This window comes from Oryza brachyantha, chromosome 8 (assembly GCF_000231095.2).
Source record: "Oryza brachyantha chromosome 8, ObraRS2, whole genome shotgun sequence".
NCBI classification, from domain to species: Eukaryota; Viridiplantae; Streptophyta; class Magnoliopsida; order Poales; family Poaceae; genus Oryza; species Oryza brachyantha.
In genome coordinates, this window is record NC_023170.2 from 11233254 (window position 1) to 11248163 (window position 14910).

Genomic DNA, 14910 nt, shown 5'->3' on the forward strand with positions numbered 1-14910 from the left:
GTGCTTTTCATAAAGTTGGACTACACTTATTTTGAAGGTTTTTTTTAAGGTACATCAGGTTAATATGAGCAGTTCATTGTATATAGATTCAATGGCTACTAATACTCTTACCTCACATATGTGGTAAGGATCATTTATTATTGCTCCCTTTGTTTTTCTTAATTAACGTCTTTGACTTTTATATTTACATTTGACCCTTCATATTATTTAAAAAATTTATGTAATTATTGATTGTTTTGTTATGATTTGATTTATTACTATAGTATCATTTATAATTTTGCATATTTGGGAAAAAATTGAATAAGACGAATGGTTAAAAATAAATTTAAAAGTCGCCGGCATCAATTAAAAAAAATCAGAGGGAGCATTTAAGTTTAGCTACTGCCTTTTATTGCACCGGAATAAGGAAAGAGACCATTTAAAAAAAATCGGAAAGGGAGCATTTAAGTTTCTACAGAGAGGGTAGGCTGTGCTGCTGAAAAATAGGAATAGGCTAAAAGGTTTGCGCGGTATTGGGCTGATGCCTAGTGATGCCACCAGATTGGGCTAGTGTCTAGTGACTCTATAGTATTGCGCTAATGCCAAATGAGACCACCGTATTGGGCTATTATCTTGTGTAGATTATTTAGTACTACAGTAGCACCACAGGTAGTACATAAACTTTTCACCTGCTACTACCACCCAGGGGCAGACCTAGGAAAAATTCAGTGGGTGTGCATCTTTTATTGCCAAGGATTTGGTTAAGAGCATCATCAACAGCTCATCTAAAATTTGGTCATCCATATCTTCATTTAGATGATCATCTAAAACGCTTTCATCCTTCATATCTCTTTGTACTCCAGCAGATCATCTATATATGGCATCCTCTATATCTATTTGGGGGATTGGAGAGAGAACATCTAAATATAGAGTTTCTCTCTCCTAATACAGATGGCATCCAAAAATAGATGATAAGATAGATAATCTGCTGGAGCTCAACTTTTACTTTTCATCATCTATTTCTAGGATGGAGGATGGGATGAATAAGCTGTTGGGATGCTCCAATAGATTAAAACAAAAATTATCCTAGAAACATAGAATATCCCTGAAAAAAAAGCTTCTTTTGCATGGTTCTTTTGCAACCTTACTCCCTCCTTGTTTTTCTTTTCATATTTACATAGTTAAATGATAACCTACATACATAATCTCACTTCATTTTCCAAATTTTGGATCTTCGGTTCTCACCCAGAACCACCCCTCTAGATCTGTCCATGTTACCACTTGTGACTGGGAGGCTTGATTGCATTTTCATATTGTGCCTTGTGGATCAGTGATATCAAGATATACCTAGATGAAAGAAGTGCACCTTCAACAGATTGAGATCCGGTTCAGTCCCAGCATCAACTATAAGTTAGGGATTGCACGTAATCTCAGCCATTTATTTATTCAACGAAAGGCTACGATTTATTGTAACAGTATCCATGTTAAGTAAATCTATATTGTTTTATAAGTTTCACGAAACTTTTGGGCCATTGGATTTGTATTAACCGGCTATGGTATGACTGCTTAAGTTACAGTCACACCGTGGACTGGATAGGATCCAAATCTCCTTCAACAAGATGGCAGCAACCTAGATGTGGTATGTTGTATATGCTTGAATCAACTGAAGAAGATAAAAGAGGCCTTCAGTCTCTATCACCATATCTATATTAATATAAAATATAAAATGGAGAACTCGATTTTTTTCTGCAACCATAAAAAAAACGTATACATAAATCCTCTTTTTACTCCGCGTTCGTCGGATCATCCAATCCAGTGGCTCAAATCGTTTCCTAGCATATCTGTGTCGCAATCCTATGTAGAACTCACCTAACATCTATTCATCAGCACCGCTATCAGCTCTCTTTAGTCTCTACTTCCTGAACGCAAACAATCTCAGCAACCTACAAAAGAGCGCACATATATAAGAGTTGATTGATAAAGACAAGTCGTAATATTCGTACTAGAAACTTTTATATTTTATTAGAACTTAAATCATAGAAGTTATATTTTGAGAGTTGGAAGTGGCTCTCAATGTTCGTCTAATTTTTATACTCACTCTATCCAACAATATATCCAACAATATAAGAATACTTCGAGATTTTTAAGATATATTAAGGTTGAAAACATAAAAGGTAAGTGAGAAAATTATATAACTAATTATTGTAATTGATTAAGATGAATAGACCAACAAAAATGTCGTCGGATAAAGTTCAAACTCAAGATGACCTTAGGTGGTGTTTGAGAAAGACTAAAACTTTTTAGTCCCTGTCATATCGGATGTTTGAACAATAATTTAGAGTATTAAATGTAGACTATTAATAAAACTCATCTATAATCTTGGACTAATTCACGAGACGAATCTATTGAGCCTAATTAATCCATGATTAGCCTATATAATGCTACAATAAACATGCTTTAATTATGGATTAATTAGGCTTAAAAAATTCGTCTCGTGGATTATCACTTATTTATGAAATTAGTTTTTTTATTAATCATTTTTTATTAATCTTTGTTTTATACTTTAAATTAGTGTCCAAATATTCGGTATGACATGAGGCTAAAAAACAACCCCTTATTTTTTTTTTACGACGGAGTGAGTACATCATTTCTAATTAAAAACTCGTCACTGCAATTGATACGTGGGTCCAGGCATATCGGTTCGGGACCCACCTTTCAGTGCCTCCCCGCCGCGGGTCTCTCTCCATTCCCACGTGCTCCGCCGCACGCGCACTATCTCAGGGTCCGGGTGGGCCCCACACTCCAGAGACCGAAGCCACCCACACGATAGGCTCGGTCGTCGTGTTGCTGGCGCGGCGGAGAGGAGAGGAGAGGAGAGCGGAGTGGAGTGGATTCCACTTTCCAATCCCTTCCTCCTCCTCCTCCGCCTCCGCTGCGCGCCAATCCCCTCACACCACCCCAAGACCCCGAGGAGAGGATGGCTGGGAGGAAGCGGAAGGCGGAGGCGGCGCGGGCGGCGGAGGAGGAGGCCGACAGGGCGCTCTACGGGGCCTTCCGCGGCGCCGCCAACTCGCTCTCGCAGCTCTACGCGATGGCCGGCTGCCACCAGAGGCTCTCCTTCCACGCCGGCGAGCGCCACGCCTTGGTAAATTATCCATCCCCCCCCCCTACCACCACCACCTCGCTTCCGGTTGTTCTCTCGCCGGCGGCCGGCCGGATGGTGGGGCAAGTTATGCTCCGTTTTGTAGTCGAAAGATTAGTCCTTTTTCCCCCATTTTTCACTCTTCCTTGGCCTCTTGGGTCGAAAGATTTTGGTCCAAGACTGAACGTTTTGCCTCATGAGCTGATTTCTTCAGAATTTTGTGATTTGGCAGCTTCGATATATTTTCTGGAAGAATCGAGTACCCGGGATTCACCTTTTTGCTAGGTCGTGTGTTGTGTATGGAACGGCAATATTGCAATATCCCGTCTTCAGCTGTGGTGAAACCATGTCGAGCTTAAGCTGTTTGGTCCTCACTGCGAATGCTATTCGGGTTTGCTTTTTCTGTAGTTGTCACCGATGACAGCAATTGTATTTGTTTCTTGATGCAAATTCTGCCCAACTAATTCTTAATTTGCTGTATCTCCGATTTGATGATTGGTGCCTCGTTTAGCTACAGATATCATGGTTCCTTGTGAATTTCGTTTGTCGTCAGTGAGTAAGGTTAGGTGGAAATGTTTCAATTGTGTATTCCATGGTACAAGTTAGAACGTGTTCATAGTGATGATATATGTGTACGGACAAGGAGCGAAGAAATTGGATTGGAGTACAGAGTATAATAGAGAAACGTATGGGACAGGTTTTGTTCTACACCATTTCTAAATATGCATCTTTCCCAAGTTTCCTTTTGCTTGTTTAGTGTTCACTATAGAAAAGTAGTACTGTTAGGTGTGTGGGTGCTTTTCCAATCTAAGGCGTGTATTTTTTTTCCTCCCCATCTTAAAGCATTAAAACCAGCAATTAGTGCTGGGTTGAAGGTTAGCTAAAATTGTTCCCCTTTGGGTTGTGATAGATTATCGCTATAAACTCTTTTGTGCTTTGAGACAGTTCGCAGTGCTCAATTTAATTTTATAAGTATATTGAACTTTGACAAATGGTGTGTTGAGCAGCTTGTGCTCAATTAGTAGACATCTATTAGATGGAACATATTCAATTGTTGTACTGTGGTAGTTCTTTCTGGTTGTGGCTCAATCTTCTCTATAAGTTTTGAATAAAGGAGGCGATACCACACATGCATACTAGTTCAGAAGAACTGATATGGGCTTCTCGGTTCATCAACAGGCTGCAATAGATAGTTCATGGGAGGACACAGTGTATCGTGTAATGGATTGTGGCGTTCTTGAATGCATTGTTCCTCATAGAAAGCTTAAGTGATGGTGGCACATTACCAAATACATAATTAGTTTAGTCATGTGGTCCCCTTTTGTGTTAGTATGGTATCAATTGTCAGGGATTATGTCCATACAGCAGGATACAATTGGTACTATGAAACACTTCCCAACTGCTTATACTGGCATTAACATTTGTAGTGCTCTTGTTTAGATTGATGGATCTATAATGGGGAAAATGTACTTTTTGGTACTAATATTGTGCAGCCATTTTGATTTATGCAGGAAAAACTCTACCAGTGGATGGTGCGACAGCATGAAAGTGGGATGAGGCTCACAGTTTCTGACATAGCGGCCAACATTGAGGTCCACATTTCTCTTTGTAGGATAATCATAGTCTCATTGTGCAACACACCCACTTTTCATTTTTGTGACCCATCCGCTGAACCACTCAGCTAAGCTGTAGTATTATCAGCAATATATTGTCACTTGGCATATTGCACTAATAGCTCATGTCCTTACCCATGTACTCGTGTTTATGGGCCCTTCTTGAATGTAGCACGAGATTGCGTATGGAGGTGACGGTGCATTAACTTCACCAAGATCACAATACACAACCCAGAATCTCCAAGCTCAAAGTCACATCCCCAACACAAGCACGCAGCAACTATCATCTTGTTCATCAGCAGCAAACCCATCCAAGGATTCAATGGTCTTTTCTAAAGCACTATCCAGCCCTTTCCGACAAAACCTGCAACTGTACCATATTCAGCAAGGTGGTCATGCAGGATGCTTCGCAGATGGCATTTTTTCCACTGGAAACCGTGACTCGAATCTTGCAGTACCAAACGATTCGTCAGTGGATATGCATTCAGATAGCCCAGGTCATGACTCATGAGCCCTGATTCCTGAGTAAGCAATTTCCAGCTTGATTCCATGAACTGCAAACAACAAAATTGCAGTAAAGAAACGGAATTGCCCACACGCAATTAGGGATGTAAATATAAACCCTTACCCCAAGTCGTCCTAATATTTAACTTCTTGTAATTTATTACTTCCTATTGGTCTGTTACTTCTGATATAAACTGCACATATGTATCATCCATGTATGTATTTTCAGGTTAAGTATAATAGCTAACGTAGCAGTTTTCTTTAGTACAAAACACTCATCAGTAACTTCAGATTGCAGAATTATATGTTACTCCTTCCGGTTTGGTTTTATTATGCTTATCGTTTTGAACAAGTGCACGGTCTCTACAAGTAACTTTGCTACCAGCTAAAACTCCAGATCCGTCCCTGCTTGGGAACCACAAACTATCTAAATGATTTGAACTGTATAAAGAAGAACAACAATGCACTAATGCGTTATTATCCCTGTAGAAACAGATCGGAAATTCTATATACTTCACTCAGGAACAAATAAATCAACCATTATCTACAAAAATAAGGACACCCAAACATCCAACAGTCCTGAAGGACACCCAAATCACTGGCAATATCCCTGTCATTCTTGTATCTCTAATCGTCTGCCACCAAACAGGGGAAAAAAAATGTAATCCTATTGTATCCATCACCAAGAACTTACTTTACCACAAAACATAAAATTAGACCGTTTTAGTACAAACATATCTATACATCGCATTACACCTAGAGATAATAATTTACATGAAAACCATGTCTAATTTCTTCCACACTAAGAATATTCATTCATCCATCTTGTTTTGGGGCTCAACCTGACGCCGTGACCTCGTTCGGATCGATGACGTACCCAACAGGGTGGTTTCCACGGCGCGCCGAGGCCCTGCGAGACAGCGAAGGGGGCCGCCCCAGCTGAACATTGGGTGGGACAGGGATCTGATCAGAGTGGCCAGAAATGCAGAGTGACCCATTGTCATCCTGATCCCAGTATACTTCAACCATCACTCCTCTTGGATTCTCCTCCGACTCCGTTCCCGGAATTCCGACAAACCGAGCCCCCTTGGGTATCTGCATTGCCATAGAAATGTGAGATTCAGGATTTTCTTGGAAGATATCTATCCACAGACAAATTACGCAGGCAATTGCTGCTGAAAGGATTTATCTTTTTCATGTCCAGGATTGCAGCATTGTTCCTAGGGTTACCGAGGACAAACCTGGATCGATGAGCCTGATGATAGGTTCAGCGTAACCAGGGTGCCTTCAGCAGTAGAGCTCTCCAGCTCTGCCTGCTTTGCAATGTTCAGGAACACTTCTTCGAGCGTCGTGAGGCCGAGCTGAATGTCGGAGATGCCAAATTCCCGTTCCCTGTCTTGGAGTTCCCCGAAGAATCCCTGCTTGATGAAAAATATATTAGCCTATCATCAAATTAAAGTATATGATGTATACCAGAGTCTTTTTGGACGAAGAGACAGTACAGTCAGGAGTGGTTCTTTCTGATGGGGGATGACGAACGTTAAGAATGTCCTGCTCTCCTCTTTCGGGTCCACATCAAGCCGCTGTGTCAATAAATTTCATGTGGTTTTACATCTCCACAATATAAAAAGACTGTTTTTCTTTGAAGGGCATATGATTTAACGATGAGACAGACATACTTCCTTGAAGAACAGTTTGACAGCCTCTATGTTAGGATTGACCGGGACTTCAGCATTGCCATTGACATTAGGGCTTTGTGTATGACCATTTCCAGAGAAATTCACATTAGCGATATATCCAGTTCCGAATTTCGACTTCAGCCTAATTGAAGTCCCAATGCACCTCAATTTCCCTTTAGCCATGATAGCAATCCTGTCACTCAGAATGTCAGCTTCCTCCATGGAATGGGTGGTCAAGACAATAGCTCTTCCTTTCTTGGCTTCCTCTATGATGTCCCAGACGTGCCTCCTTGTTATTGGATCCATGCCAGTAGTCTGTGTAGTATATACGTTGTTAAGATCGGCACATGATATGGAATTATGGATGTTTGGAAGGACATTAGTGACAAAAATTGACGGCCTTTACCGGTTCATCAAGAAAGACCAATTTTGGATCACCGATTAGAGCAATTGCAACACTTAGCCGGCGTTTCATTCCTCCACTGTAGCTACCAGCTCTGACATTAGCTGCCTGGCTGAGCTTCACTTGGACTAACGACTGTTCTGCAACCTGCATTGGTTGAACAGCCAGAGAAGATGAATGCAGGACCATTAAGTGTTTTAGGGAGGATCACATGATAATCAGTTCTTGAGAAACATACCGACTTGATTGTTGATGGATGTAATCCCTTGATGCTAGCAAACAGTTCCATGTGCTCTCTAGCTGTCAATGCATCCCACAAGATGTCAAACTGCAGACACATAAACCATGAATGTTTATCTTCCTTCGATCAATTCAAATACATCAGTAATATGCCAATGTTTATAGCACCAACCTGTGGACAGACTCCAATCATCCTCCGAATATTCGCCATCCCAGCAGTGCTTCGAACAGAATGCCCATAAATCATAGCTGCAAATGTCCGAAGTGATTTATTAGCATGTATATAGATATTAAAAGCATTGTAAACTGCTGCTTAAAGAAAGATACCATCGCCGCCTGTAATTGGTGTTATTCCAGTCAGGCAACTAATTGTAGTTGTTTTACCAGCTCCATTGGGCCCAAGAAGGCAAAATAACTGGTCCTTCTCAAGGTTTACCCATAAATCCTGGAGAATTTTTTTTTTGTGGTCAGTAATCAGAATAAGCAAATCATTCATATTTTACACAACAGAGGCAAACTGTGAACTTACTTTGACTGAATGAAATGGTTTAGTCGTTCTGCATCTGCAGCAACCCATACTAAAACTCCCTGGGTATGTTTTCCTCAAACCACGTATCTGAACTGCAACACCAGGATCTACTTCACTGTTTGCAATTTGTTGTTTTACTAGGTTTTCCTCAGCAATAACATCCTCGTCAGTGGGAGCAGCATCGTCAGCTGGGCGGTTCGAACCAAAAAAGCTAAAGAGGCCTCCCTCTGTAATGGAGCATTCAGATTAGTAAGTAATGTAAGATACTATTACTAGAACATTGTCCAGAAATACCAAGCACTTCAAACATCTCTGACCTTGCAATCTGCCTCCCCCTTTCCCTGTCCAGTATGAAGGCATCAGAAAGTAGAACAGTGACTTTCGAACACCATTGACGTTTGGAATTATATTGTCAAAGTAGATCGCTAGGATAAACCACAAGAAAAATGTGGAGATGAGCCATTTGTAGATATCATCCTACAAGATGGTTGAGAAAACTCAGCTTGATATGTGCATCAGGCTAAAGCCCATAATATCTAATACACAATGATTTGTACGTACAATAGTAATGACGCAATCTGTTTCAAAAGATTGGCATTGTCCCCGCTGATTCCAGCTAATTCCTTTGTCTTCAGGAGTGGCTGTTGCCTTACCTAGAATGTTGAGGGCTTGCGCAAAAACATCAGGTGGAAACAAGGACCATATTGTCCGATAGTACTTCTGGAATGAACTTGAATATGGAAACCCGAAGATTGTTACAAGCTGCCCAGTGAGGTAATAAAAGGGTTTACATACTTTATCTGATAAATTGAAGTACTGGATCTAAATTATGATTAAGAAAACTTACCTGTGTCAAGAAGCCAATAATGAATATTGCAAATCCAACAGTAGTAGCTGATGCTGCTTTTGTTACAAATGTGGATATCATGAAGGCAAAACTAAGCTGCAGCAAGCATCATGAATGAGAACAATATGTTAGAGAACTCCTTTTGCAAGCTGAAACTTATGTTCATAAAGAAAACATACATGCAAGCATGTTTCTTATCTAAATTTAACATTTAAATGGGAGATAGCAGACTGCTGATCAGCAGGGGCAGAAGTGCATGTGGCATGGAGGTTGCCTAGAAACCTGGTCCGAAATTTTTTTTAGCTATAGTTTATCTATTTTCATCATATGTACACCCCTCTCAATTTAAATCTGGACACCTGTGTCAGCCTAAACTCGGTTGAAAGTAGAATAAAGCAAGTGAGTGACACCCCCATATGTTTTGTTCAGTATGTGAAAATTACCATGTTCAGCTGGAAGAGGAAGAACAGGAGGAATAGGATCCCAAAGTTATTGTTCAGAAAGAAGTCAAACTGGAACATCATCCCAAACAGCACGGTAAGAAGTGCTGAAAGCAACGTGACAAAAGCCTCCCAGGTTAACCAAGACAACCAATACGCTGACTCGTAGAGCCCCATGATAGACATAGCCTGCAATTGTTAACCAAACTTTGAGTGATATCATTTAAATCTTACAACACTAGCAGTGGATGGGGGAGCTCGAACCTGACGAAGTTTAAGCTCTTTCTCTGTCACCAATGCACTGATTTGGAAAACGAATCCGAACATAGCAATGGCAAGGAAGAAAGTTGGACCAGCTTGGGCGATAGTAGAAAAGGTTTCTGTAGCTGGGTGAGCGAATTCCTTGAACCCCACCGTCCAGCTAAAATTTGGGTCTGTCACATTCATCAAAGTATACCTTTATTTGCAAAAACAACTATGAAAAGGAAGCAAATATACAGCTAACAATTATTTTTGCAGCATACCATAAATAGTTCAAATTAATCTAGTCAAAGGATTCAAGAATTACTGAACAAGAATTGCTATCTGAGGGTATGACATAAGTGGTACCAAGTAGAAAGCACAGAAGCCACAACTCCCAAAAGAAAAGGGATGGAAGCAGCAATACCTCCAATCAGTAGCCTCGCCATTTCCCTCTCAGCTGCAACTTGAAGTGGTATCTGGAACTTGAATGTAGGGTCCTCATATGTTCCTCTCCGAGCCACCGGAGTGGAGTTTGTCTGAATACCATACTTTATCTGAGTGTCGTTTATAACTTGAAAATGTAAGGCACCAGGACAGCGCATTGGATTTTGGAAAAGCCAAGCATCAACTTCATCTGGAGTATTGAATCCCAACACCTGAGAAATTTACCAGAGACAGTGAGACAACATGTTCAATGCGCTAACAATTCTAAGTATGAATCTGATTTAATCAATACAGAAGAAACTACTGTAGTGAATACTGCGTTTATGTTGATTGATAATGAAGATACATGAAGAACCATACTCACAGATAAATTAAGTATTTTTATTTTTTATTTTTTATATAATGGATTAAAACCTGGCCTCTACATCCAACCCAACAACAGGAAGTTATATAAATTGTGTCCAAGTTCTTGACGGCATAATCTCAGTGTTTATTTTCAAATAATCATAAGTTAAATACCCATTTGGGAGTCAGAGTAGTATAGACGTTCGTCTACAAAAGACCAACAGTACTTAAAATGTGTACTATCATCCAATCTATGCAAGATGTAGTTCTCCCAAAAAAATCGGTGTATTCACTGTTAAAATTTCCCATGCACAACGCAAAAACATCTATGTTTCCAAGAGAAGGCGTCACAAACCACAATGGATCAAGAAAGCACGCACTAAACGTACCATGAAAATGACATCAGGTGTCCTTACGACAAACCTAAATGAATTAGACGTTTCTAGTTAACCCCGATGCCTCCCAATCCACGCTGGCAACAAAATAAGCATCGTTTTCATACTTTCTTTGAAAAGTTCGCCAGGCCACTATCTAGGTAAGTACTTACTGCTGCCATCCCCACACCGAACAAATCAAATCAGCGTGCTTGTTCCAAAATAGATTTCAGTAAGTTCTCTTTATTTTCTATTTTTATTTTGCATTAGGATCGATCTTTCCATTTCATTTTTTTTCTCGGAATTCACAAATTCATCTCTCCCTGACAGTGAAACACATGCAAAGGTTTCAAACTCATCCAGTTTCAGGGAGTAGAGCCTAAAAACTATGTGTAGGAACAGAGGAAAACAAAAAAAAATCAGAAATGTAAAACCGAAGAAACAGACGCCTCTAAATCCTCCAAATGCTTCGAATTCCCCTCTTTCAAGAGGGGAGTAACTACGATACACTCATATTCAATATGTATCTCGCAGTTCTGCAATCACAAAAACGCTAAGAGAGAGAGAGAAAAAAAAAACAATCTTTGTCCACCAAAACCCAAAATCCTCACACAAAACGTGCTTCATTAGCAATCCAGACTAATCAAACAGAATCTGCACGCCGAAATCACACACCAATTGCACCCAATCTACAGAGAGAGAACGAAGCATAACCGAATCTTTCCCCAACGGACAGAAATCAACCAAGATGAATCAAAAAAGAAAGAAAAAGCCGCTACCTTGTCGGCGGGGATGGGCCTGCCGGGGTTGTTCCGGCGGATGGCGTCGACGATCCGGGCGACGCGGGCGCTCGAGGCGCCGCTCCAGAGGAAGTCGTAGCACGGCTCCCTGACGAAGTACTTGTCCTCGCAGGGCGGGATGGGCGGCGCGACGAGCGGGGAGGGGTCGGGGACGTTGCGGTAGGCGGTGGTGTAGGAGAAGCGGGAGCGGACGGCGCGGTCGATGCAGAAGATGAGGAAGATGAAGACGAGGGAGGAGAGGAGCTGCAGGGACGCGGACCGCCTGTGGCGCCACGTCAGCGTGGCGTTCTTGCGGACCAGCGAGCGGTACTGCTGCCACGCCAGCGCCGCCCCGCCCAGGAGCTCCATTGGCGGCGGCGGCGGAGCTCTCCGCTTGGTGGTCGGGGGAGACGAGAGGAGAGGAGATGAGGAGAGGAGAGGGGGGGCGTTGGTGAATTGGGTATTTATAGGGGGGGCGATTTGGAAGAAAGCCAGGAAGACGAAGGGGAGGCGCAGTGGTGGTAGTAGTAACGGACGCTGCTGCTGGTGCTGCTGCTTTGTGTGTGTCGTGTTGTGGTGTGGCTACGGTTTTCGCCTCGTCGGGTGACGTGGAGCTTTAACAAATTAGACAAAAAGAAAAAGGGGCGAGTGCTACAGTGTACTGTGGCAGGTGCTGTGTGTCAAACACAGTGGGAAATGCTACGTCGCGCGTGGAGAACAGGAGACAAATATAACGGTAGCTTCATGGGCCCAAAAGCTCGAGAAATGTTTTATCTATATATATTAATGCTGAAACATAATTATGCACATGAACAGAACACTTTGTAAATACCATTGGATACAACAATAGTAGGGCGACAACCAGACGATGTTGTTAGTAGGTTTAAAGGGAGGAGCAAAAGGAGGTGAAAACAACGGATAAAGCTAGATGGTGGTGGTTCATTGTTTTATATCCTGTCACTGGTTCGTATGGAAGTATTTTTTATTGTTAAGTCATATGAATTTTTTCAAAACAAATGATGATTAAATAAACAAATGTTTACAATGTTGTAGAAAACAAGTATGAAACAGTAAGAGCATGAAACTTGTTTTATTTTTGGAGTAAATTTAGACTTATCTAAAACGTTGAAAATCCATAAAACATACTAATGGAGAAAATGAAAGGTTTTGATAAGAATATGTTATGAATGTTATGGAAAATATTGATAGAACTAGTGCTGATTTGTCTATGGTGTCTTAACCTTGAAACCATAGAATTTGGAGACTTGGAGTAAAGGGTTCCAGGCCATGTGTAACTTTGATCATATATAATACCGAGGTTTTTTCTATAATTTATTTTTAAAAACTTTTTACCACACAAATGCAGTAGCATCTAAAAGCACATTGACCGAACCACAGCAGGGGAAATCGCAGGTGATTAAATTAAGTATATGGCAACCTGACCTTCCAAAACCAACAAATTAAAATCCAAGCGCAAAGTTACAGACAATTCTGAACTAAGCAGAGTCGCTGATATTTATTACTACACCACGTGGACAAAAGACCAAAACCATTACATACAAGGATTGTATCATATTATCATCGTAGTATACCTTCATATGTAAGTATTGTTGAGCAGAACAGTGAGCACAGATTAATAAATATATAAGATATCCAGCCACATACCGCAATAAATACCAGCACAAATATATAAGATGCACATTTTTACAGAATTTGTTAGCATTTAATGGGGAAAACCGATGATAAATTTGTGATTTCAGAATCGTGCTAATCCATTTCTTTTAATGGATGACGTGTTAATTTTTGTTACGCACCGTTCGTTCTTTAAATTAAAAAAATATATAAATTCATAAAAATATAAATAATGTATCAAATACTTACAATAATAAAAATGATCATATACTTTATTTTTATCAGATAAACGACGAAACATGCGTTTAAATATTAACGGATAGGAGATAAAAAGAAAAGAAAATCCTTTGACGGTTAATCCGGACTGCACGAGTGATGCATGTGCGCGGGAGAGTGAGACAGATAACCGTGAGCCACAGACGGGAACCATTTTCTCGCAGGCCCCCCTGATTTTCCAAATATTTACATACAAGTCCACGACGAGAACTCACGCAGAGATGTTTAATTATTGGAGTGCTTATGCAGCAACGATTTGTCGTTGAGTCTAACTGCGAGTTTCCGAGGCGGTTAGAGAAACCGTACAGCCTTTGTGATTCGTGCAGGGTTTGTTTGACCCGTGTTTTTAATAGCACTTGGATTTGTCTTCAAACATGTGTCCCTTTCTCTCTCTTTCTCTCTGTTTGTCTCCGATATTTTGTTTAATTCCATCGAAATATTGTGTGGCAATGTGGCATTGTATGTATAGTTCCAGGCAATTAAGCAGCACCTAGTATATATGGCGTTTTGGGGTTATCAAAAGATTCCCAGCAGGTATAACTTTGGATTTAGTTTATTTTTCATGCTAATATGTTTGTGTCATTAATAAATCATACTCTCTCTGTCCAAAACAATACAGCGGCTCATCACATTTAATATTTGTTATTTGTTGTAGTATGCAATAATTTCTCCGCACACTCTCATCTCAACCAGTTATGTATATCTTTCATTTCATCTATCCACATATATATTTTCTCATCTTAAGCCGTCGCAACCCTCTCCTATCTAATTTTACCTCGCAACTCAATCCCTATAATGAAAAATCCAAAAGTGTTTACATATTGGGATGGAGGGAGTGTGAGAATAGTCAATTTATGAAGTGTGGAAAATATTTAATTTATGAAGTGAAAATATTAGCTTTCATCGCAAAATAACCTTTGGTCAATTTGGTGATTGAGTAAGAAATTGTTCCTAATTTCCTATAATCCATTGAAAAATTAAAATAAACTATCTAGCTTATAAGTTGTATATCCTACATGTAAACCTTTAACTATATGCCATAGACAAATCTAAGATTTAAAGTTTGGGGGGCTAGTTATCTTCTTATTCCTCCAACCCTCCCTTCCCCTCCCCTCTCCCTCATCTAGGAGGGCTGGAGCCCCCACGCTGGATCCGTCCCTATATATGCCATCCATAGTGTCATCTTTTTGTGGTATAATCATGTGAATAAAAACTCGAGCTTGATTTTCATAACATCGTTCGTACAAGAGCTAGTACTTTGTCGCAATGGATGGTGGCTCTATAGTATAATCATGTGGCAATGGAATTAACTAATACAAATTTAAAAATCTAAATCTACTTTAGCAATGTAAAATGATAATTTTTTATAGAAATTTTTTTTAAAAAGTATTGTTTAATAGTTTGGGAAGCATGCGCGTAAAAGGGAAAGAAAAATCTAGGG

At 40.3% G+C, this 14910-nt stretch overlaps 2 protein-coding genes across 2 annotated transcripts; one reads left to right on the top strand and one right to left on the bottom strand.

Annotated features, from left to right (window-relative positions):
• Window positions 1-2821: 2821 nt before the first annotated feature.
• On the top strand, window positions 2822-5502 carry LOC102709021. Its single transcript, XM_006660043.3, has 3 exons — window positions 2822-3124; window positions 4633-4713; window positions 4907-5502. The coding sequence occupies exons 1-3, from the start codon at window positions 2957-2959 to the stop codon at window positions 5243-5245; spliced, it is 588 nt and encodes a 195-aa protein (XP_006660106.2). The 5' UTR covers window positions 2822-2956; the 3' UTR covers window positions 5246-5502.
• A 265-nt stretch (window positions 5503-5767) lies between these two features.
• On the bottom strand, window positions 5768-11966 carry LOC102709303 (ABC transporter A family member 2). Its single transcript, XM_040526615.1, has 16 exons — window positions 11562-11966; window positions 10044-10275; window positions 9641-9810; window positions 9380-9565; window positions 8937-9032; window positions 8651-8851; window positions 8407-8566; window positions 8090-8316; window positions 7888-8005; window positions 7733-7809; window positions 7559-7648; window positions 7324-7467; window positions 6918-7232; window positions 6741-6821; window positions 6480-6656; window positions 5768-6333 (listed from the first exon to the last, which is right to left on the bottom strand). Exons 1-16 carry the CDS (start codon window positions 11928-11930, stop codon window positions 6076-6078), a joined length of 2901 nt encoding a protein of 966 aa, XP_040382549.1. The 5' UTR covers window positions 11931-11966; the 3' UTR covers window positions 5768-6075.
• Between the last annotated feature and the right edge of the window lie 2944 nt (window positions 11967-14910).